The 26,612-nt window shown below is 39.3% G+C and overlaps 1 protein-coding gene across 3 annotated transcripts; it reads right to left on the bottom strand.

Annotated features, from left to right (window-relative positions):
* Positions 1 to 9,475: 9,475 nt before the first annotated feature.
* Positions 9,476 to 24,884, bottom strand: LOC128616852 (zinc finger protein 709-like). Of its 3 annotated transcripts, none has more exons than XR_008387495.1 (4): positions 23,956 to 24,884; positions 15,708 to 17,067; positions 10,695 to 11,219; positions 9,476 to 9,684 (listed from the first exon to the last, which is right to left on the bottom strand). XR_008387495.1 is itself a non-coding variant. In XM_053639696.1 (4 exons), exons 3-4 carry the CDS (start codon positions 17,065 to 17,067, stop codon positions 11,122 to 11,124), a joined length of 1,458 nt encoding a protein of 485 aa, XP_053495671.1. In that variant the 5' UTR covers positions 23,795 to 23,865; positions 23,956 to 24,072; the 3' UTR covers positions 10,412 to 11,121. The 3 variants fall into 3 exon arrangements, 2 of the variants coding, with proteins under 2 accessions (XP_053495671.1, XP_053495670.1); XM_053639696.1 differs by lacking the exon at positions 9,476 to 9,684 and adding an exon at positions 23,795 to 23,865 and having other exon boundaries at positions 10,412 to 11,219; positions 23,956 to 24,072; XM_053639695.1 differs by lacking the exon at positions 9,476 to 9,684 and having other exon boundaries at positions 10,412 to 11,219.
* Between the last annotated feature and the right edge of the window lie 1,728 nt (positions 24,885 to 26,612).

Genomic DNA, 26,612 nt, shown 5'->3' with positions numbered 1-26,612 from the left:
TAAAATGTGAAAAATTATATTTATAAATCTTTAGATGCTTTGCTTGGACACTCGCAGATAAACATATGCATATTAATCATCATTCATGTTTCTCCAACTTGAATAAAGCTTACCTGTGTGATATTTTGTGCTCTTTTTCATAGAAGATCAGGTTGCCTTTCATCATCTGCTGAAAAGCCAGTTGGCCCAAGTTTGAGGAGCAGTTCTTTATCACGCGCCATCTTCTTTGAGTACTATTCTCTTATGATGTTTGTCTAAATGATCAGGAAGTGTGTGTACATTTGAGTCAGAGTCTTGGGGATCTCTCCACTCTCTGCTTCAACCAACATTCTCTCTAGAACAGTGGCTGAAATCCAGCAGAAGACTGGGATGTGGCACATGATGTAGAGGCTTCTTAATGACTTCAGGTGTGTGATGATGTTATTGTCCAGAATCTGATCACTGATCCACTTCCTGAAGTACTCCTCCTTCTCTGGGTCATTGAACCCTTGTACGTCTGTGACTCGATCGACACACTCAGAGGGGATTTGATCAAGTGCTGTTGGTTGGGAGGTGATCCAGATGAGAGCAGAGGGAAGCAGATTACCTAAGCAGAACGACGTCCTCACGAATCTTGGTGTAGTGGCTTCCACAGCAGTGTGGGGAAGCATAACGGAGCTTTCGGCTGCAACAGGAGGTGGCTGAGTGGCATCCTCAGTCACACATTGAGTGTGAGCGTCGTTCTCCATCAACTTTGCAACCTGAACTTGGTTGGCTGAGTCGTTGGCCTCAGACATGAGGAGAACTTGGTCGTACGTGTCAGCAGACTCAGGCATGAGCATAACTTGGTTGGTCGTGGCGTCAGTTTCAAATGTGAGCAAAGCCTGGTTGGACGTGGCATCCGTTTCAAATGTGAGCAGAGCCTGGTTGGTCGTGATGTCGGCTTCAGTCTGATTTCAGACTGAAACTTGGCGTGTAAGGTCACATTGTTGATCTCAGACTGGGACTTGGCATGGGAGGTCACATCGTCGACCTCGGACAGGAACATGGCTTGGGAGGTCACCTCGTTGCCCTTTAGCAGGAACTTGACTTTCTGCTGGAGCTCTGGGGACGAGACCGCCTCATGGGTCTCATGTTGGGGCTCTGGAGGTGAGGTTGCCATGTTGACCTCTGTCTGGAGCTCAGCAGGTGAGACCACCTCGTAGATCTCGAGCTGGAGCTCTGAGGTCACCACGTTGACCTCCAGCTGGAGCTCAGCAGGTGAGACCACTCCGTGAGTCTCATGTTGGAGCTCTGAGTAGAAGGTCACCCAGTTACCCTGCTCATAATATGTAGTAATTACTGAACATCCTCATGACCAGTCCCAAAAACATATCCCACAAACCAGTCCTCTTGATCCCATGGCTACTAAACGCTGGGCCACAAAACCAGGATAATAGGAACTCTAGCCATTGCTTCTCACCAGGCTTGGAGTCCGTTAATCTAGAAAAGTATATCTGGCAGTCCCCAAGAAAAAATTGACATGACACTCTGAATCCACCATTGTGAACAAAAGCTTGAATTAAAAATGTAATAATAAATGCAATCATTTTGATACTGGTGGATTCATCTGTGATTGTCGCGGAATCATCTTCTGCAAAAAAATAATACATTTCTGAGTCTCGAGGTTTTTGACGGCAAAAGGAGATTAGACTTTTATTACCATAGTAACAAGAGCCGAGTCAGTTTGCAAAGCAACTGCCGGACTCCATCTTTATACATTTTTTTCATACCCCTTCAAATCAAAGATTCTCTACAGCTCATACATCTGTTTTGATGAGTATAAAGGAGGACATTTTGCAAACTAACACACACATGTCCTTGAACTTTACTGCATCTTCTCTAACACAGCTACCCTTATCTTTAACTGTGGTTTGAGCATAGTCAACTTATTATTATTATTATTATTATTATTATTATTATTATTTTTAGACTGTATCTTCATACGGATTAGCATTACTCTCCTAATCATCAGTTTTAACAATACATTCTTAGAAAGTACAGACACTAAGCTGGTGAGGAAAATTGCCCAGTCCTACGATTACAGGTGCAAGCTACAGAAACGCTGAGCAATGGCAGATAACGAGTTCTGTGAAGAAAAGATACCATTACGAGTGAGAGCTGTGTGCTCAGTGACTTCCCACAAGCTAGAGCCACATCAGCTTGTCATTGTCACGATTTCCTCTAGAGCAGCGCTGCAGTATTGCAGCATGCTCGGAAACCCAAAGCGTGAGCTCATTGTGCAAGCTCTTGGCGAACGCACGCTTTTGGATCTTCAGTGACACTGACTTTGTTTACTTGGGGCACATGCTTTTGTTGTGGTTTATGTCCTGTCTCCGCCCCTGTACTGTCATTGATTGTTTCCCATATGTGTCATCATTGTTTTCAGCTGTCCTTTCTTTCACCCCTGATTACATTTGTCATTTAAACCCCTAGTGTCTCTTTGCACATTGCATACTATTAAGTGTTATTCATGGTTCCCTCAATGAACTGTAGCTCCCCAGTGCCGGCAGCACTCACGCAGCCCCGGTCCATGACACTCCCACCACCATGCTTGACTGTAAGCAAAACGCACTTGTCTTTGTACTCCTCACCTGGTTGCAGCCAAACACGCTTGACACCATCTGAACCAAATAAGTTTATCTTGGTTCCAGTAATCCATGTCCTTTGCTTGTCTTCAACAAACTGTTTGCGGGCTTTCTTGTGCATCATCTTTAGAAGAGACTTTCTTCTGGGATGACAGCCATGCAGACCAATTTGATGCAGTGTGCGGCATATGATCTGAGCACTGACAGGCTGACCCCCCACCCCTTCAACCTCTGCAGCAATGCTGGCAGCACTCATACATCTATTTATTGAGGGAACCATGAATGCCAACATGTACTGTGACGTACTGAAGCAGAGCATGATCAGTATGCAGTATTCCAGCATGATAACGACCCCAAACACACCTCCAAGACGACCACTGCTTTGCTAAAGAAGCTGAGGATGAAGATGATGGACTGGCCAAGCATGTCTCCAGACCTAAACCCTATTGAGCATCTGTGGGGCATCCTCAAACGGAAGGTGGAGGAGCACAAGGTCTCTAACAGCCACCAGCTCCGTGATGTCGTCATGGAGGAGTGGAAGAGGACTCCAGTGGCAACCTCTGAAGCTCTGGTGAACTCCATACCCAATAAGGTTAAGGCAGTGCTGGAAAATAATGGTGGCCACACAAAATATTGACACTTTGGGCCCAATTTGGACATTTTCACTTAGGGGTGTACTCACTTAATGCCAGCGGTTTAGACATTAATGGCTGTGTGTTGAGTGAGTTATTTTGATAGGACAGCAAATTTACACTGTTACACAAGCTGTACACTCACTACTTTACATTGTAGCAAATGACTCCACATACCGAAGTGTCCTTGGGCAAGACACTGACCCCTAAGTTGCTCCTGATGGCAAGTTACTGTCTTACATGGCATCTCTGCTACCATTGGTGTGTGTGTGTGAATGAGACACAGTGTAAAGCGCTTTGGATAAAAGCACTATATAAGTGCAGTGCAGATCATTTAACAGGTTTTGCAATAGTTACGATAACTCCATGTTTCCATGAGGATGGCAGCTTCCCTTCTTCCCATACCCTGTTAAAAAGACCCAAAATCAAACCCAATGATGAATCTGAAAGATGTTTAACTATTTCATAGCAAATTTCATCCTTCCCTGGGGATGTATGCTTCACACTCACTAGAGCCTGTTTTAGTTCATACGTTGAATATTGAACATTAATTGTTCCTCCATTGATGTCATTTTTTTCTAAAATGTTTGGGTTCTCTCTTAGATTCTGTTCTCTACATCTCTTTATTTCATTAGATATGTTTTCATTACTATGTACTTTAACAAAAGATTCTACTAGAACTTCTGCTTTTCCACCAGTGTCAGATCAATTGCTGAATATCTCCCTTTTGCTGCATCCTCTGGAGGTGACGTTGACACATAATGCAGCAGCCAATGTGGCATCTAGTTATATGTCTATGATACTCTGATGATGAGGATGAAAATACTCTACTACAAGGCCATTACTATCTGTGTTTATGCTGCCCCATAATGTGCTATGTGCAATAAATTCTGCACACCACACCACCCTATTTCTTATCTCATCCCCAATCTTTCCTAATATCTCATTGCTTAATCTCTCACATGGGTTGTAAAAATTAATGTGCTTACATCCACAATTCTAAACCCTATTCAAAGTTTAATGAAAGTTATCACCCCACCCCCATTTCCAACTTTCCTATCCTTGCAACACATATTTCAAATATGATTTAAGCCATGACTCCTGAGCACAAATTATTTGAGGTTTATTATCCAAATCATCTATAAATTTCTTCCACATAAATTCAAACACATTTGCTATTAAACTTCTAGGATTCCATTGAAATATTGTAAACACCATTATGAGCCACCACATGAATGCTTGTGAATTTGCTGTCTGTACCATTAGTACAGAACAGCAGCTTAAAACATCAACCTGCTGTCTCGACTCACTCCCTACATTGTTACGGCCCAGTCTAGGTTAGGCCGCACAGAGTAACCAGCTCGGGATTCAATGGAATTTGACATTTAAAAATGAGGGAGCCAGGAATAACAACACAACAAGGTTGTTCAAAAAAAGAGTTGTGGTATATTGTAAAACACAGAATTATATACATATAACTCTACAAAGAACCAAACCAGGCATAACTTCAGGGTGGGCCAAAGCCAAAATAATAAACAAGAGGATTCTATTGTTGGGTAGCTAGCTTACCTAAGAAGAAAATAACAAAGAAAATACAAATACTTCCCTAACTCCCTTAGCCAAAAACGGAGACAAAAGGACCCTCTCCCAAAAGAAATGGCAGCCACACCCCTACCGCCAGTGAACCAAGTGAACGTGTATACACTGGTGAAGAGTATACACAACCAGATACAGGAACAACCAAAATCACAGTCAACCCCAAGGCAAGAGTCAAAACCCAGAACAGTAGTCCGAATATAGAATTGTTATATAGCCACAAGGGCAAACAACACAAACCAAATAATCTCCTAGCAACAAATCACACGTAACCACCTCTAACATCCCACACCATTCTCACACTTCTTCCTCTTCAGATATGGCCGCCGCTCAGTGATGTCATCCTGGGAGGCAGGAGCAAGGCAGGCTAGGGCAGGCTGGAAACTCTGGGCGGGAAATCAGACCTGCACACAAAATATGGCACAGCACACAAAAAAAACTTCCCATCCCAAAGCTAGCAGGTTGTAACAACATCCTTTTTCAAAAATGTTTTGTGTTTAGAAAAAGATCTCTTAGACATATTAAAAGGCCTCACACCTCTCATGCCTGAGAATCCCTGAAAACCACAATTGTTAAGCCCTTTCTGAAAAAGAGCAATCTGGATAATATGGTTTTAAACAACTACAGACCAATATCAAATGTCCCTTTCATAGGCAAGATCATTGAAAAGATTGTTTTCAACGTTTCAGATGAAACGTGTTCTATCCTCAAATAGCTATTTGGATAATTTCCAATCTGTTTTCTGGCAGCATCACAGCACAGAGATGGCACTCAAAGATAATGAATGATATTCATTTAAATACTGACTCAGGCAAAATAACCATGCTGACATTATTGGATATCAGTGATGATTTTGACACGGTCAACCACAATATACTCCTAGACAGCCTGGAAAACTAGATAGGGCTCTCTGGAATTGTCCTTGGCTGGTTCAGGTTATAAATAGGAGGGAGGGGTTTCTATGTGAACATAGGCAGCTATGAATCTGAGTGCACATTAATGACGTATGGAGTCCCACAAGGCTCAATCCTTGGATCGCTGCTGTTCAAGATTTATATGCTCCCACTAGGCCAAATTATAAAGAGAAACCAAATTGCATACCATAGCTATGCAGATGACACCCAGATCTACCTAGCCCTGTCCCCTAATGATGATTACCAGCCCATAGATCTCTGTGCCAGTGCCTTGATGAAATTAACAGTTGGATGTGCCAAAACTTCCTTCAGTTAAAGACAAAACAGAAGTCATTGTATTTGGAAATAAAAATGAAAGTCTCAAGTTGAACACATACCTTGATTCCAGGGGTCTAAAGACAAAAAATAAATCAAATCAGGAATCTTGGTGTCATTTTGTAGTCTGATCTAAGTTTCAGTAGTCAAGTGAAAGCAATAACCAAATCAGCCTACTATCACCTGAAAAATATAGTGAGAAGTAGGTGTTTAAATTCCAGTCAAGACTTAGAGAAACTTGTTTATGCATTCATTACCAGCAGGGTGGATTACTGAAATGGACTTCTCACCCATCTTCACAAAAAGATTACAGAGTTGCAGCTCATTCAGAATGCAACTCATTTAGTTGCATTAGACAGTTGCAGCTCATTCAGAATGCTGCTGCCAGGATTCTCACCTGAGCCAAAAAAATCTGAGTATATTACTCCAGTCCTCAGATCTTTACACTGGTTTCCAGTTACACTCAGAATTGATTTTAAAGTATTATTACTAGCTTATAAATCACTATATGGCCTAGGACCTAAATACATTACAGATATGTTTAATGAATATAAACTGAACCGGCCTCTCAGATCATTAGGATCAGGTCAGTTAGAAATACCAATCGTGCACTCAAAACAAGGTGAGACAGCCTTTAGCTATTATGCCACCCGTGGCTGGAACCAGCTTACACAAGAAGTAAGATGTTCTCAAATGCTAGCCACATTTAAAACCAGACTGAAAACACATCTACTTAGCCTCACATTTACTGACTAAACAGTATGCTGCACTCTACTCATTGATCTACATCATTGTAACGAGGACGAGTTCCCTTCTGAGTCTGGTTCCTCTCAAGGTTTCTTCCTCATATCATCTTAGGGAGTTTTTCCTCACCACTGGCTTACTCGAAATGGATAAATTCACACACTTAAAATCTGTATCCTGTGTTTATATATTTCTGTAAAGCTGCTTTGAGACCATGTCTGTTGTTAAAAGCACTATACAAATAAAATTGAATTGAATTTAGTTCTGTAACTGACTTTTTTATTTTTTATCTCCTGCTCATTTTACTGCATTTTTCTAATTCTTATTTCTTACTTTCATTTCTTGTTTTTATATTGTATTATATTTTCTTTATCATTTTATGTAAAGCACTTTGAATTACCATTGTGTATGAAATGTGCTATATGAATAAACTTGCCTTGCCTCAGTTAGAAGAATGTAAAAATATAAAGAGTAAAATAAGATTTTCTCTCGTTTATATAGTAGTTGTCTCACAGAAAAACCCAGATACTTTGTGTATCGTAGAGGTTCTCCCTTGGTGAGCGGTTAGGCTAGCACTTACACCCAGGGTATCGCTTATCACTCTTCTTCTTAATCCTCAATTGAAGAACTAGAACTTGAATCCCCTCCTAAGGTCATCGTAGAGCATGGGGGTGCCTTCATGTCTGTATAATTAGAATCCACATCATCCTGCAGTTGTTCCGGAATCCATTCTGGCTTAGGAGGCCAGCCTGGATATGGATCAGAGGATGATTTTACCAGTTCATTGTCTTTACTCATATTATTGTCCATAGTTATCCCTTTCACAAAAGACATCTGTTTGATAGTGGCATTATTCACAAAAGACTTTTAAACAGGCAGAACACAGCAAAAAAATAGTCCTCTAGTAATGATTACTGCAACCAATATTATTCCCATTTTTGACAGCCGGGCTCCGCATTTTCCAAAGCTGGTCTCAAGAGTGCATGTCTCTTCCTTTCCATTCCAGTAGTCTCTTATTGTAGCTTTTTCAGTTTGTTCAGGGCCTTAGTAAATGTTCCATTACTGACAATGCTGACAAGACATCATCTGTGTAGTTGATAAAACTCTGCTGATTGTAGTAAATGTAGTTAATCCATTTTGTGTTCTTGTTAGGCATTATCCAGACCAATATAGACTCAAAATCTGACTTCACTTCATCCCTAGCTTTAAATTAATTGAATATATATCTTTTGTTGCTCTCAAACGCTTACCACCGCAAAGCCAGAAGAAATCTACTACTGCTGCTGTCTGTACTTTGTACGGGAATGCTAATGTCTGATGCATGCAGTTTGGCATGGTTATTACTGTCAAATTCCCCATTATTGTTTCAGCTGCATGGTATACGCTTTTGCTCAAATAGCCAGTCTTATTAAAAGTGTCCTTGTTTAAGGGGCAAGTCACTACACAATTACCTTGGAATTTTCCCATATCATGTTGACCACACGATTTGTTAAAGCATTCATACTCAAGCATGCAATCAATGTCATACACTGAAAGGGTCTCACTTTTTCTAGGGTCAATACAAATATCTAGACACTGGCATTCTCGTTCCCATTTCGTTGAGTTATAGTATTTGTGAAATTCTGGTCACCCTAAGAAAGATAAGCATTCAGTGGGACGATAGGGTCCTTCCCATTTTTTTTCTGCTACAATTTTGTGCAAAAAAGACTCAGCGCTTTGTCTATAGTCATATCGGTTGGGCACTAAAATGAGTCGCTTTAAACATGACTGGGAGAATAACAAACAATTGTTCATTCTTGATTTCTTTGATGTGTACATTACCTACTTATACCAGCCATTGTCCTGTATTATTTTCAATAGTTTCTCGTTTTTATTAGGTGCTAGCGTTACCACACACTGGGACTTAAGGTTGATGCCTCCTCTAGTGTTGTCCAAACCACACTTCCCTCCCCATGAGTTTACCTGTTGGCTTCTTGCTAGCCTGTGTGATAGTATGTGAACCAGTCAAGGTCTGTGGACCACTCAAGGACTGAGAAATCAAGTGTAGGGAATCCTGGTTGGTGGGCAATAGAAGGGCCTGAGTCTGCAGGAGATGTTGCTAGAAGCTGAGCAATATCAGACACAGTAAGAATACCTGACTTACCCTCTTGTTCAGCAGGGACAGGGGACTGTTCATCTCCTTCCCCTTCAGCAGGCTCAGAACCAGACGGTGCATCAACTGAATCAGTGTCTCTCTTAGGTTCTGCTGAGGCAGATTGTGGGACTTCTCCTTCAGGTTCTGCTAGATCATGTTCTGGTTCTTCTCCTTCAGGTTCTGCTGGGGGACGTTCTGGTTCCTGACCCCTTTCTTCATAACTTGGGCCTGCCCCTGGCTCTCTTTTTCCATTATCCAAGTTTTCTTTTAACTCTTCTTGACCTTCCTCTGAAGTATCCGCTGCTGGGCCTTCCTCTCCTCCTGCAACCTGCTCTTCTCGTGACCTAGGTCTTAGTCTAGGTACTGTAGTACAATTATTCAAATGATACCAAGCAGTCCAACCTTCCACTTGTACAACTGTTGGGGAGGCTGCTGTCACTTTGTCAGAACCTGCAAAGAGCTACAAATTGACAAGCAAGGTTACCAAAACGCAAAAATCCAAGCTTACCTATCGGATAACCAATGTTGCTGGCAGTTCAGTCCTCCACATGCTTCACATGTGGCAGTGTCCTGGAGCACATGATTGGAGTTGCCTAGCATGTCATTGATGCAATGCTCCATCAACACAGCCCTGCAAGGCTCACACATGAAGTTTTGGTAACATTCATGGCAGAAGTGAGTGCAATTGTGGAAGCTGGATGTGGGGGAGGGAGAAACACACACCTTGTGCGCTGAGATGCATCCTGCAGCATTTAGAGGGAGATGGTGTTGTTTCACTAAAAGATGAAGGTTTATATATACACTATTAGATGTGAGAGATAAAATGATGAATTGAAAAATGATGAAGATGAAAATGACAGTGCATCCAGTACAGAACGAGAAATGAGCGACGAGGGGCGGCGAAAAACAGACCTGGACTGCCACCCTGTGGACTTAAGTAATTACAACAAAAAAAGCATGAAAAAACACAAAATCCACTCATGCCAGGCGAAAACATGCAAAATCATACATCCAGCGTATAAAAAAAGAGAATTGAAAATAATTGGACAAATTGGTGAGCCGGGTTAAGAACAGGAGCATGCACAGGCCAAACAAAATGAAAATGCTCACATGAAGAAGGAGAAAGTCTCAAAGTCTAATACTTTGATGGAGAAACTGGAAGGGAGGAACAAAATGTTCAGTGAAGCTATTCAAAGCCAAACCTCTTAGGTGGCCAGCCTTGCTCAGGTGTCTAGACATCAAACAGTCAAAAGCAGTAACCCATGGTCCGACCACAACCAGCTTCAGCATACTAGAGTATATATCAAACGCTGTACACAATGTGAACACTCCAATCTAGAAGAAGGATGTGACCACCATCACAATTGTGGCAGCAGCGAGCGCTGGGCGGCAGGATGTCGGAAACAGGTCGTGACAAGAGTGACCTTGAATAAAATTGAGGTCAGTTCGGAGAATATGGAAGGCATACCAAGAATTCTTGCACAGCAAGTGCCCTGGTCTACTAAACAAGAAAAATGGCCAGTCTGTTGGGACGCAGGTGCATGGTGCGGTGCTGTTGCGGTGGTACAAGAGCATATCTGACAACTACGGAATGAGAATTGTGAGGTATTCACCAAGGATGACTGGGATACAGGGTGCATCCAGGATTTGAAGATGGAAATTTATTTAAGGGATAACATCCCTGTCTGAAAGACATACAATGCCATCCCCCAACCCCTGTACCAAGAGGTCAAGAACCATATACAAGACCTACTGAGTTATGGCTGGATCCAAAAGTCGACTTCGTCTTACTCCTCCCCCGTAATACATGTAAGGAAGAAGGATGGCAGCTTACGCCTGTGTGTGGTCTATCGACTGCTGAACGAAAAGACACCATGACCGAAATCCAATCCCACAGATCCAAGAAATCCTGGAGAACTTGGGGGAAACTCATGGTTCACCATGTTGGACCATGGTATACCTCATCATCAAGGCTTTGTAAGCGAAAACCAGGTTTGCCGTAATGGGGTGGGGGTAGATTAGGACGATACTAAGGGCCCTGGTCAGCAAACAGAGGGCCCAGCAGAACCCCATGTTTTCCTGCTTGATTTTGGTATTTAAGTGGCCTCTTAACACAATTATTTATTAAGTACACTATAATGAACGCCCTCGGACTGTGCCAAGTGCATGCGTGCATCTCCTTAAGACGTTCGCGGATTATTCAGAAACACTTCACAGTTGTGAGTCTTTACATGGATCAGGTAGGTGGCAAGAGATGTTGCAGACCAAATCAGGATACCTAAAGAGGAAAGAAAAACATGAAAAAGAGGTGAGAGCAAGACGGGGAAGACCGCTAGTCACCCAGTTTTTCAAAAAAAGTTGATTTATGTTCCCTGTTTTGTGCTATAATTCTGAAGCTAGCCTGTATGAAGCTGTTATCAGTTACTCACCCAGATGTTTATCCTTGGAAGTTGGAACACAATCAGTGCATTTACATGGACAACAATAATCCACTTTTAACCTGATTAAGACGATACTTTGATTAAGAAACTACCATGTAAACAGCAATTTTTAATAAACTCAATCTGATTAAGGTCATATTGGAAGTAAGCACTAATCGAATTAAGACATGTGGAGTACTCCCTGTTTTGGTCGCATTATGGACGTGTATTACAGACATGTAAACACCTTAATCGCATTATGAACGTCGTGTGAGAGTCAACATTTTATGGCGAACAAGAGAGTACGGCTGCGTTCCAAACCACATACTTTCCTACTATAGGCCTGTAGTGGGGAAAAATACATCTATCTCGGCTACTATATAGACGATAAGTACGCAGTTTGGGACGCAGAACATGGCTTCAAGCACTTGTTTATTAGCACGTATAGCATGACACATAATTAACTGCACTTAAAGCGTTCGTAAAAAATTAAATACAAACACCCAAAACTGTATACGGTCCCATAATGAAGACCAACTGTAGGTTATGTGAAATTCTGGAGGGACGTCGGGCGGCGCGGCGACGTAATGACGTGTGCCGTTAATCTAATTATGTTCTAGAACATGTAAAACGGGTACATTAAAGGAGTATTCTAAAAGCAACTCATGTAAACACCTTAATCACATTATTATCTTACTCAGAGTAAGGTCAATAATTGGATTACTGCTGTCCATGTAAACGTAGTCAATATTTTGTGTTTTTCCACACAATCAAGCAATAGTAATGGAACATTTGAGCTTCAAAAAGGATGGAAAAGCACCAAGTGACAATAAAACAGTAAAATAGTCCAGTGTTGTAAATATTCAAGCATTCTGAAGCCATGTAACAGCTTTCTGTGAGGAATCGATCAAAATTTAATGTTATCATATAAATCTGCTTTGACCCGAGTGAGTTTATGAGAAAAGAGTTCTAACGATGTCCGATTCATGAGTGAATCGCTTGTTTGAGTCGGTTCATTTCAGTGAATTGGAGAATCCCGTTGATAAAAGCAGTCAGAACGATTAATTCACTAATTGAACCGATTTGATTCTCAAGTTAAACTCACTGACTCAATCACTGTCACTGTTTTAGCTAATTTCCACATTTCTTTCTGGAGCTGCTGGTGTGTGAAACTTATTATTCACTCAATGAATAATAATAATTATTATTATTATTATTATTATTATGTTTATTGTACTTGGGGAATAAGAAATTACAAGTCAGCAGCTTATAAAGACATCCAGACAGAGTTTCTATAGTGTCTGTGTATGAGAGAGAGAACAAATGGTGTTCAATACTTGTACAGTATATATAGTTATTTGTATATAGTTATAAATGCATGATTTCTCTTAATTTAATTATTTGAATTTTAACTAACCTGTTCAAATTTGGTTCTTTATAGTCCCTTATTGAATATGTAATAATTGATATGGTTATTGATAATGATTGCTTTTACACGTGGCAATAATAAAAAACAATTGGGGGGTGTGGGCTTGGGGCCTCAAGTACAAATTAGCCAGGGGGCACAGAAAACCTAGCGGCACCCCTGGCAAAAGCAACCAAGCATGCACTGCATTTATAACTGTCACGACCCGGTCTATGTCAGGCCGCAACATACAATTAAATAAAAAAAGAGAAGGGTTGGCGAGATCAAGATTGCGTTTGTTTTGTTTATTCTCCAAACGGAGCACCTTCTATACACACAGTGGTTTCAATCTTCAGAAGCCGGCCAGGCCAAAATAATAAACAAAAATATTCTCTAACTTTACCAAAGAAAACTAACTAACCTACAAGAAAAAAAATACACCGTCTTCCCTCACTCCCTAGCTAACCCAAAAACAGGAGAAAAGAATAATCAACACAAATGGCGTCAACTTCCTACAAACCACTCTTAACCGTGCACTATTTACAAAGGTGACTATTAGTGTCTTAATTAACAAAATAATATATACATATATACACAAGGGTATCACGTGAATTGTAACGGGGCAGAGCATAAACAAAGTCAGAACAGGCACAGGGTCATACACAGGCAAAATAGTCATCCACAGGCGAAAAGCACTTCTCTCTATACACAACGCGATGGCAATGATCTGGCCTGGGATGGAGACCGACAAGGCTTAAGTACACTTCCAGAAACATGCAGGCAACCAATCCTGTCGCATAAGACGTGGACAAGACGTGATTATCCACTAGCAAGCCGGAACCTGACGCATGCAGTAGGTGGGGCCTAGAGAAGGGGGGAGGAGACAAAAGACAAAACCCATCCCACCACCGACAGACACACAAATGGCACACAGCAATAATGTAACAATAACAACATGGGGGCTCCACGAGTGGGTGACCCTTCAGTCCCACAAATGTACCTGCTACTTTTCAGAGGTACATGGAGGAATGTTTGAGAGAATTGAGGGCCATTTGCATCCCTTACCTTGATGTTGTTCTGGTCTTTAGCAAAGATTCTGATACAAACCTGGGTGAATTGAGAAGGGTATTGCAAGAAACGACATGACAGGAGGTCTGCTACATGGGCCCTGTCATTTCTGACAAGGGATACAGCATTAACCCAAAGAAAATGAAGGCGATATAGCCTCTCAAGGAGGAGACACAGAGTACTGTCAGAGATAAGGAAACTCATGGGCTTCCTTGGATACTACAGGTCATACATCACTGACTTTTGCCGAAAAGATTTACAAGCTGCACTCTGGGAAGTTTGAGTTCTGTGCCCATTTTAGTGCCAAGAACACTTCCATGACTACCTATGAATTCTATAATCCGTTGACATGCATAATGAAACCGCCAAAGCTCAACGCGGCAGGTCAGTGATGGGTATCTTAACAGCCAGATTACTGTTTACCCTGAAGTATAGGCCTGGAACAGCAAACAGAGTCGCAGGCTTCCTGTCACGACGCCCAATCCCCATTGAAGTCACAGAGAGGGAGTATGCCCAGGAATGTCAACCGGAAGTTCAGAAGTCCTGAAAGCGCAGCAACAAGGGGAAATTGACTAGATATCCATGATAACCTGCAACACAGATGTCTTACCTGAGGAGCTGGAGAATGGACCCTAACCCCAAGTCCAGTCAGCTACTCATGTCTCAGGACATCAGAAATGCACAGATGTGTGACCCAATCATCAGCAGAGTACTTGAACTGAAAAAGAAGCAACTCCACTTCAGACACAAGGCCAAACTAAAAGAACCAGAAGCAGTCAGGCAGCTCCTGGGAGGATGACACCACTTGCACATGGATGAGAAGGGAATCCTGTGATGAAGATTGAGAAATAGAATCCAACTCGTCATCCCAGAAAGTCTCCAGAATGTGATAAAGCATTTACATGAAGATATGTCTCTTTTAGGTGCTGATCGTATGGTGAAAGGACAGATGCATTATATCACAAGGGTGGGTTGATGCATGAAACAAAATTAGCCAAACAGAATCACCAGAACCCCAGTCCAAAGTATTGAAATAACAGCCACACTGGAAATGATCTTACTTGGTTCTCTGCACCTAGGAAAGATTAAAGGCAGAGCAGAATACATCCTTGTGGTCGTAGATCAATTCTCAAATTCTGCGCAAGCATATTCTACCAGGAGCAAGTCAGGGAAGATGGCAGTATGAAAAATCTTCAACGATTTTATCACCATTCAAACTATTTCAATTGCTTGTGTTTGATTTGTTCATTGCAAACAGCTGAAAGTCTGTAAATTTGGACAAATACCTGATTTGCAATGGTGGTTGAATAATTTTGAATGCAACTGTATAGTTAAATGGACGCTGCAAAGACGAAGCAACTTGGGCAAGAATTCTCTCTTCAAATTGTCTGTAAACACAACCATCTTCTGTTGGCTTGGGAAGGTGTCCAGTTCGATAGCACACATGACATTTTATAAAACAAATTCTAGCTCGCATTTACAAATCATTTCAAATGAAAAGTCTTATGTTAGAGGGAGATGTCAGTCATGTGTCTCACTCAGTGGTCTGGTATGGTTGATTAAAGTGGGCATTCCCACTGGTTAAATGTGTATTCCATACTTGATATTGTAGCGTTTGGGGGAAAACAACATAAAATCATGAATTCTGCTAAAACCCAGAGAGTAAGAAATAAATGTCCTACGCAACAGAATACTACAGTCCATAACAAATAATATCATAGTTTTATACCTGAATCTCTTTACCTCCCTTTAAAAAAAATCAAATGAACAAAATGCATCTTAATTTGACAAATTCACACGTCAAGATCTGACGGCTTTATGTTAGAGCACTTGTGTGTCCTTAATGAACTTGAATTAGTATAGCTCCGCTCACATTGTCCACAGATGTACAGCTTCTGTCCTATATGAGCCTGCTGGTGGCTGTGGAGGGCCCTCTGTCCACGAAAACTTTTACCACACTGTCCACAGTGATACGGCTTCTCTCCTGTGTGAATGCGCTCATGCTCTTGGAGATGACTCAGACGAGCAAAACTCTTCCCACACTGGGAGCAGTGATACGGCTTCTCTCCTGTGTGCACGCGGTCATGTTGTCTGAGATAACTCAGACGAGCAAAACTCTTCCCACACTGTCCACAGTGATACGGCTTCTCTCCTGTGTGAATTCGCTCATGTACTTGGAGACCACTTGGACAATTAAAACTCTTCCCACACTGGGAGCAGTGATATGGCATCTCTCCTGTGTGAATACGCTGGTGTCGTTGGAGAGCACTCTGACAATTAAAACTCTTCCCACACTGGGAGCAGTGATACAGCTTCTCTGGTGTGTGGATACGCTGGTGTCGTTGGAGAGAACTTTGACAATTAAAACTCTTCCCACACTGGGAGCAGAGATACGGCTTCTCTCCTGTGTGAATGCGCTCATGTACTTGGAGATTACGCTTGCAAATAAAACTCTTCCCACACTGGGAGCAGTGATACGGCTTCTCTCCTGTGTGGATACGCTGGTGTAGTTGGAGAGCACTCTGACAATTAAAACTCTTCCCACACTGGGAGCAGCGATACGGCTTCTCTCGTGTGTGGATACGCTGGTGTTGTTGGAGAATATACCGGCAAGTGAAACTCTTCCCACACTGGGAGCAGAGATACGGCTTCTCTCCTGTGTGAATTTGCTCATGTACTCTGAGATTACGCCAGCAAGTAAAACTCTTCCCACACTGTCCACAGTGATACGGCTTCTCTCCCGAGTGGATGCGCTCATGACGTTGACGATCACTCTGAAAAGTAAAACTCTTCTCACACTGTCCACAATGATACGGCTTCTCTCCTGTATGAATGCGCTCATGTTGCTGGAGAGCACTATGAGAAGTAAATCTCTTTTCACACTGACCACAGTGATACGGTTTCTCTCCTGTGTGAATGCGCAGGTGTCTTTTGAGATCACTCTGAAACGTAAAGCTCTTCTCACACTGCGAGCAGTGATGCGGCTTCTCTCCTGTGTGAATGAGCTTGTGTCGTTGGAGATCACTATGACAAGTAAAACTTTTCCCACACTGCGAGCAGTCATGCAGCTTCTCTCCTGTGTGGATCCGCTCGTGTCGTTGGAGATTACTCCGACGAGTAAAACTCTTTCCACACTGGGAGCAGTCATGCAGCTTCTCTCCTGTGTGGATGTGCTTGTGATCTTTGAGATGACGTTTTCTAAAACTCTCCCCACATTCTGAGCAGTGGTACATCTGGAAAACACAAAATTATTCAAGATGCTTAAGTTATTTTAGATTTTGTCCCCATGTGTTTATGGAATTGTGTTTGGAAACGTCTCCTACAATACTGTAATATGGCTTGACCTCCCAATCACGCAGCTTTAATGGCTGTAACAGCTTTGTAATTTTAGATTTGTAACGTAATTCCATTGTTTGCAGCCCAATTTTACTAATACCACAACCACTGTGACTGATCATTTTATAAGAGCTGAGATGAACAAGACCTAACTTACACATCGTTTCTCATCACTAATCACACAGAAATAGTTCATGTAGATCTTCATATGTTTATAAAATTCAGAGACTAGCCATACAAAGATGACCTCGCTCTGGACATCAGTGTTTTTTCAGGCTGAAGCACTGAATGTGTTTAGCCTCTGCAAAATCTACATGGAACTTTGTGTGTTTCCAAACACAATGGATTATAGCATTATTGTAATAAAAAATAATCTGACTATCATTCAGGTGTGAAGTTATAGCTCATGTCACATGCATGCTTCTTAAAATTCCAGTAACGCCACTTCCCTGGAGACTTGTATGGTGGTCGCTAAGCTTGTGTGATAAGATTTCGCGGACTTTTTTTTTTCTTCAAAATTTGCATTTTATCCTGAGTTTTTTGTGCTTCTTTTGCGTATAACAGGAAAACTGGTTAAATTGTTTTGCACGGACTTTCGCAAGGATGTTTGTTGGTAAATGAGACCTTTTAGCTTTACGTATGTTCAATGCACGTGAATCAAAGAGGGCTTTGACTTAACGCACGTTGTGATGACATCACATGATGGATTTTAGCCCAAACCTGCTGTAATTTTTAAAAAATTGCTAGCTCCACCAAATATTGCAGAGTTTGCTTGATTTTGTGTTAATTTGCATTAATTGGAGGAACTGTATAATGATGTTATCATCCATACATGATAGTATAATTTTGGTGGGGGTTAGGGCTGTGCGTATGGGGCAGCGGAGGGCACAGGGAATTGGATTTTTTTATATGCTGGCTCACACATTCTTTTTGTTTTTGTCTGTGGAAGTAAGATGGACTGGAATAAATGGCACCCATTAAGCAGCACTCTTTTCTGACTCATCTTTATGAAGAAAAAAGACCTGAAAATATGGATATTACCCAAAAGTGGCAGAAAGTTTACAGCACTCTGGCTCTGGAGCTCTCAGAGAACAGATTACAAACTTCTGCTCAACAGAGTGAAAATGTTGTCGTAACATCCCACACTGTCATGGATTATACGGAAACCTGAGTATATAATCCTAGAGTTGTATTACATTCGTCTTATAGATGTATCTGAAACACTGATGCCAAACATTTTAATGATAGTGTACATTTGTGTGAATTGCTATGAAACTATAAGCATTACTTTTGAATGTGCAAAAATCTGTTTCACCCGAAGAAAGTCTTATGAATAAAACCCTAGTAAGACCCCATTTTCGCCCACATGTTGTATGGAATATTTTAATCAATCGAAGTGTAGTACACTCATGTATAACGAAAGTAGAAGGTGTGAAAGAGTATCAACAAGTTATAATCAATGAATTGAGTTAATCCACTAAAATGTATGCTTAAAGAGTATAACTGTCACGATTTCCCCTAGAGCTAGCGCTGTAGCATGTAGCATGCTCGGAAACCTGAAGCGCGAACTTGAGGCGCGAGCTCAAGCTTTTGGGTTTTCAGTGACACTGACTTTGTTTACTTTCGACACATGCATTTGTTATGGTTTATGTCCTGTCTCCGCCCCTGTTTCGTCACTGGTTGTTTCCCCATATGTGTGCCATCATTGCTCTCAGCTGTCTTGTGTTTCACCCCGTCATTTAAACCCCTTGTGTCTCTTTGCACCTTGCAAAGTATTACATGAGTTTTCTATATACCAAGGGTTTGTTTCTAAGTTCATGTGTTATTGGTTTGATCTTGCTCTCAATTCCTGTTTTGCCTAGTTTGCAGATCGCCTGACCCATTGCCTGTTTTTTGACCATACTACTGTTTAATGATTTGGATTTGTCTGCCTGCCTCTCTTTAATAAAAGCTCTTATCTGCACTTGAATCCGTCCTAACCTCCGTTACCCTCCATGTTAATCAGTAAACTGGCACCTGTTCATACTGGGAACGTTGTTAACTTTTTGGAATGCAAATTTTTATTTTTTTTTTAAAGAGAGATGGCTGTACCATACCACTATTAAAAACAATGCAAGGAGGGAGGCCCAAGTCTTAGAATTAATTATGGTGCATGTCCAAGCTCTGAATAATTTGCGGCCAGGTGTGGCTCAGGTGATCGTGCATGTTGTCCACTAATCGCAGGGCTGGTGGTTCGATTCCTGTGTGTGTGAATGGGTGAATGAGAACCAGTGTAAAGTGCTTTGTAGAACCACTAAGGTTAAAAAAGTGCTATATAAGTAGTATATAAGCAGACCATTTACCAATAAATAGAAAAAGAGGAAAAAACCCCACCTGATGAGATCAGTGATTTAGAATTGTATAAAAACATGTATTGAGGATAAACAAGGGAGTTGATCTACAGACCAGCACAGCTTTGTTGTTTAAATAATAAAGTCTATTTTTTGACATCAAGACATCACCCCGAGACTCTTAGGGCCTGTTCACACCGGGACGTTTTTAAATGCGGGCGGAATGAAAGTGTATATTCACTCCCTGACAGTAGATGGCGTTTATTGAAAAGCAGAAATACTCCGGTACACAAGATGACACTTCACAACTTTCTGTTTCTGAGACCCGCTTATCACTGAGAAGAAGTATTTACATCTTAAAGACGTTTGCACGTTTTTGCGAACTGGCTAAAGCACGTACACATGTTCGGGAAATGTAAGGTATTTGTTGATATGGCGACTGCAACAAATACTTCTTTAGAGCTAAATCCTTAAAGTTCTCATTTTAAACAGTATACTCTTTTTAGAGTGTTGAATATGAACTGTTTTTGTGGTTAGTGATAATACAATGTCACAGTAATTGTTTGTTGTTTGATGTTAGTTGAGGCACAGGTGTGTCTTAGTACATTTTGAAATGATGGATCGAATAGAAATTCCACAGAAAAAAAAAAAAACAATTGCATTGTTTTAATTGCTTCCTTCAAAGCCAATATAATTTCCATTAAAAACCTTTTAATTTGAAGGTATAGAATGAAAATCAGTCCTATATGGGTCTTAAAGTAAACAAATTCACTTGCTGTCCATAAAGAAATGGCTCAAGAATCGCATATCCAACCCTGACCAAAGGTGAGAGAGATATTAGAAATGAAGGTGGAGTTGAAGGTGACGAATTGTCATGGGAGACAGGTAAGCAGCCGCTCAGCTATTCTTGAGTTGTGATTGAAAGGATTAAATGATCAGATTCCCAACCATAGTCGTTGGGACGTACTCGCTGGATTCCAGCTACGTACTATAAGCTATAACCTCTTCATGAAGAATATGGGAATCACAATCAACATGTCTGAACATTTTTTAAAAAAAACAAAAACAAAAAAAACAGTCCGTTTAACGCTCCAATGGCTGTCAATGGGAGTGTTCACACCCAGGAGTAAAACGTGTGACCTCAAAACGTACATTTTTTTTTTAACATTGTGGGGATCGTTTTGGCCGTCCTATGAGATTCTCACTTTTTTCTACACGCCCGGAGCTGCTGAAGTTACATAAAACTATGACTTGATGGCGCTCAAGTACAAAACTGTCTTACAGATAAAGAACATGCCAGCACCCACCATTTTAGTGATATATATACATCTGTATAAGTGACCTGAAGTAAAATGCTCCCTACACACACACACACACACACAAACAAGCTGTCCTTTCACCAGATTCAGAATACAGAATACACACTAAATACTATATAAGTGTATTTATTATGTTGTGGCTATTTTTTGACGACACTGAAATGTAGGCATATATACTAAATGATCCATTTAATTATTTCAGTGTTGTTTTCTACACTAAATAGCATTGTTTGTTTCTTTGTCTCTTCCCTGTAAATGATAATCCGCTGATTGATAGTCCATTGTATGTATTTTATCCTGGCATATATAAGTATTCTTCACCTCTTATTCATATATCTAAGTGCCCCATTATTGCATTGTTGTATTATCAAATTGACCACAAAAACACGATTCATACCCAACACTTCATCAATTTACAGGAACATTAACTTTTTTTGGGCACAACAATAGTACCCCCCTCCCCCCAAAAAAACAAACATTTTCAGAAAAAAAAGAACTTAAATAATCTGGCTCTTCCCATAGGCATATGAATGCTATTGTTGTAACTTTGACATAAATCAAATCATTACTTATTTAACAAGAGTATACTGTTTATAATGAGAACTTTATGGATTTAGCTTTAAAGAAGAATTTGGTGCAATGTAAATCACCAAATACCTTACATTTCCCAAAAGTTTGTAAAAAATGTTCGGTGATAAGCGGGTGTCAGAAACGGGAAGTTGTGCAGCGCCACCTTGTGTAAAGGGGTATTTCTGCATTTCAATAAACACCATCTACTGTCAGGGAGTGAATCTGAACGTTGATCCAGCACTGTTTAATGCACTGTGAAAAACGTCCCGGTATGAACAGACCCTAAGGTGGGAAGAAATCTGTAAGACGATTCGAAATGCTCGATTATGTGGATATAGATAATACTTTCAAGATCACATGCATCAAAAAGTGTATTGGTGATCCTGATTCGATTTGGTTTTTCATTCCTCAAAATATCTTTAAGGAAGTGGGTGGGTCTTGATTTTCTTTTAACCTGTAATATTTCGTCTGCTAAATTACCCATAAAATTGTCTAATTTTCATGAGCAAGCACTCTTAGCCTGGAAACTGCTTTGTGCACAATTTCTTTCATCCTGCGAGGAGAAGTTGGAATAATGAATTGATTACAATTAAAGGCAAGAGCATTTTTCTGGAGAAATGGTTGGATTACAGTTTAAAATTACTTGAGCTATTTGTTTGATTCATCATTAAAAATTTATTCTGACAATTCAAAGTTAAATTTTCCCATAAAAATATAAATTACTGTAAAAAGTTATCAATCAAAGCTATTCCATATGGACTTATTAATTTGATGCAAAGCCATCTGTCCTATTATAAAGTAGATAATAAAGACTAATTTCCCTATAAATGGAAAAAAAAAATATTTGATTTTTTTTTAAAAATGCACCATTAAAGATATTAGACAAGTCTTTCATGAAAAAAAAAAAATTATTCCAAGAGGGAAATGTTACTGGAATTCCTTCCTAAGGCATGTTAATTGGAGAAAGGCATGGCTGTTTACAAATTTTGTATTTCAAATAAGGTAAGTGAAATTCATTTAAATATTTTACTCTCCAGGCTGATAGACATTCAGAAAAAAATGCTCTCTGTAATACTTTTGAGGAATGTCCATGCCATTTGTTTGTTGAATGTTAAAGTGTTCAGACATTTTGGAAAGATTGTTAAAAATATATATATATAAAAAATACACACCACTTTTTCTGCCATAATTAGATTAATGATAACTTTGCATGTGAAAGCAATTATTTGTTATTATGAGCATGAAGATAAAAAGTATTGACAATTTTGTAAACTTCTTTATTCACAGAAGTCAATTATCTAACTCTCCTCCTTTATACAAGGCTTCCTGTAAAGAACTTACTGTTTTAATGAAGTCTCTTAAAGTTCAGAAAAATGTCAAAGGTACCTCTATAGTAATATTCTACGAGTCTGTATTTGGCATCTTGTGAAAGTGTGTAATAGATATTCATATAATTTATATATATATATATATATATATATATATATATATATATATAAAATATTTATATAAAATATATATATATATATATTTATATAAAATATATTATATATATATTATATATATATATTTTTATATAAAAAAATTATATATATAAATATATAAAAATATATATATTTTTTTATATAAATATATATTTATATAAAAAAAATTATATATATATAAAAAATATATATATATAAAAATATATATATATTTTTATATATATATTTATATAAAAATATATATATATATATATTTTTATATAAAAATATATATATTTTTATATATATATATATTTTTATATAAAAATATATATATATATTTTTATATAAAAATATATATATAAAATATATATATATTTTTATATAAAAATATATATATATAAAATATATATATATATATATATATATTTATATAAAAATATATATATATATTTTTTATATAAAAATAAAATAAATATATTTATATTATTATATATATTATATATAAAAATAAAAATATTTATATAAAAGCCTGTTTTTGTAATGTCGTTTACAAGTTCTATAATAAAAATAGGGAAAAAAGAAAAACACCCCACCGCAGAAAATAAGGAATAAAAAAACCCCGGAATGTCGTCTTTAAACGAAATTCATCTGTACACGTAATATCTAAAGACATATTTGTCCTTATATACTGGACCGTTAGCAAAGATTATATATTATATATATAAAAAAAAGGAACTTTACCGACATGTGGTAACAACATTTTCATAAAGTAATATCAGGCTGACAAAGAGACCAACTGGTGACGTCATCAGAACGCGCTGTGTTTGCTGGGACGTTTTCTGCGTGTTGTATATTTAGGTTGTAATGGTTACTTAATTATAAATAAGTTCTCAGAGTTTAAAAATTAAAAGAGAAATCAGACACATTTCTAAACTTTACCTTTGAGTCAGTAGCAGCAGGAGTCTGTGGAGATTTTCCTAAAGAGCGCCGACACTCAAAGAATCAGGACACTGGAATAACAATGCAGAGATTCATGACTCCAGAATCTCCACTAACCTGTTAACCGAGCAGCTCAGGAAGGAAGTTTCAGGTGAACTCACCTTTAGTGATGTTACAGAGAGTCTCAGAGCTTCGAAGCTCGTGTGGAGAAGGAAGCTCTGGGACCAAGCGCATATATTCTCCTCCTTCTCCTCCTTCTTCTCCTTCTTCTTCTTCTTCATCGTCTTCTTCTTGTACTGTTTATGAGCAAACCAGCTTTTGGTGCATTTCCGCCACCTACTGCACTGGAGTGTGGTGCGTCAAGGCTAAGGGAAAAAATCTAATAATAATAATGACGAAATTAAACATAATTAAATATCTTGTATAATTCCCTGTTTCTTTTAGATATCTTATCAAAGCTATTCTAATATTTTATCCCCTTGCTGTTTACTCAGTAGATGTTGTAAAGTCATATTATGTTCACCTTTTGTTTCCAGTATTTGTTGTTCTCTGTTGTATGCATACTGTACACTGCAATAAAACATCAATCCGTCCATTTTGTATACAGCTTATCCTATCCTTATCTATACTAGTCTATACCAGAGAGCATGGGGCACAAGGTGGGGTACACCCTGGACGAGGTGCCAATCCATCACCAGGCACAATCACATACACACCCACACACCCATTCATAAACATACCATGCATTTCCTTTTAATTCTGTATGGCCTATTCTTGTTATTCTTGTGTTCTTGTTATTCTGAGTCTTGTTATTATTGCTTCTTCTCCTCTTCTAAATCCAGTATCATTATTTTGTATTCCTACTTCCCTTTGAATTTTATACAGATGTTGGCCTCACTCCTCCATATCCCACTGGTTTTGCCATGCTTCTATTAGTGTTTTTCTAATAATTGTCTTTGTTTCCGTTTTACTGATTTTTATGTCAATTCCTATATTATTCAACTTCACTGCACTCTTAGCATTCTTATCTGCCATCTCGTTTCCTCCTACTCCAGCATGAGCTGGGATCCAGGTAAATGAAACAGCGGTGCCCTGATTTTTAAATCTAAATACACTCTGTCTGCAGCATTAAAGAGCAATCAGTACGGCCAATAACACTGTAGACATGATCTTATTCTTGAAATAAGGCACAGCATATTTAGATTTAAAAATCAGGGCACTGCGGTTTCATTTCTCTGTCACTGCTTGTTTAGAGCTGAAGTTTAAGGGGCTGTTTACAAGACAATGTTTACAAGTAAAAACAGAAAACTTTTTAGGTGGTTTGGCTGTTCGTTTACACGAGCACGGCGTTTCAGGGCCTGAAAATGCAAACTATTGAAAACGACGCAGTTATCGTGACGATGACGTCACGCACGCGTATTACGTGTGCAGGCTATAGACATGCACACGAGTACTTCAAAACGCGCGAGCCGTTTAAAACTACAGGACTGTGTTTGTGCATCTCCAGTAAAGTGTAGATTTACTGCATCACTACTGCGGCCAGGAGAGACGTGTTTATTACATACTCCACATTATTAACCTGATGAAGTGTATTCAAAATCTTATAATTATCTTTAGAATTGTCTGTTCTGTATCCTTTTATTGCTAATAAATATATAAAGCAGACTGACTGCCAGCGTCTCAGTATTTTATTGCACTTGCCGATTTTGGTCCATTATGGTACAGTAATGGTCAATTATTATTACTTGAAAATGCACTATTTTGATTTTTTCAATATTTAAAAACGAACGAGCTTTGTTAACAGAATTCTGACTTGAAGCGCAAGAAAAGCTAAAAGATGGAGCTGAATACAGCAAAATCCATTTCCACAATGAAAAAAAACTTTATGCACATTTCATGTACAATAAATTATATTACATTAGGGACATCTCAGCATTTATAAACACAGAAAAATGCCGAATATATGCTTGACATGCGGGAGTTTCCACATGGCCCTTTTCCACCGGGGCTGGAGCCCAATCTCGAACCGGGCTGCGCTTTTCCACACAAAGAAACCCTGGGCCGGTGCCCAATTGCTGGAGCTGAACCGGCCGGTCTCGAACAAGGGCCGTCAGTAGGCGGACCTTTCACTACAGACCGCAGTTTGAAAGGTGACATTTTTAAAATCTTTTTCAGAGTTGCGGAAAACATTAAACACCAAGATTAAACACGTTGGTTCTACAGTGATTGGCAGAAGACACCAACGCTCTCTTACATTTGTAACGTAATTCCATTGATTGCAGCCCAATTTTACTAATACCACAACCACTGTGACTGATCATTTTATAAGAGCCGAGATGAACAAGACCTAACTTACACATCATTTCTCATCACTAATCACACAGAAATAGTTCATGTAGATCTTCATATGTTTATAAAATTCAGAGACTAGCCATACAAAGATGACCTTGCTCTGGACGTCAGTGTTTTTTCAGGCTGAAACACTGAATGTGTTTAGACTCTGCAAAATCTACATGGAACTTTGTGTGTTTCCAAACACAATGGATTACAGCATTATTGTAATAAAAAATAATCTGACTATCATTCAGGTGTGAAGTTATAGCTCATGTCACATGCATGCTTCTTAAAATTCCAGTAACGCCACTTCCCTGGAGACTTGTATGGTGGTCGCTAGGCTTGTGTGATATAATCAGTCTGTACGGGATTTCAGGGAGTTTCTTGAAATTGTGGCAACCAAAAATACTCGACTTTGCTGAGGCTTTTTTCAAAATTTGAATACAACCTGCAGAGTTTTTTGTGCTTCTTCTGTGGATGTAAA

Source organism: Ictalurus furcatus, chromosome 13 (assembly GCF_023375685.1).
Source record: "Ictalurus furcatus strain D&B chromosome 13, Billie_1.0, whole genome shotgun sequence".
NCBI classification, from domain to species: Eukaryota; Metazoa; Chordata; class Actinopteri; order Siluriformes; family Ictaluridae; genus Ictalurus; species Ictalurus furcatus.
The sequence above is the reverse complement of the archived record's forward strand: the minus strand, read 5'-3'. Positions and strand labels throughout refer to the sequence as shown.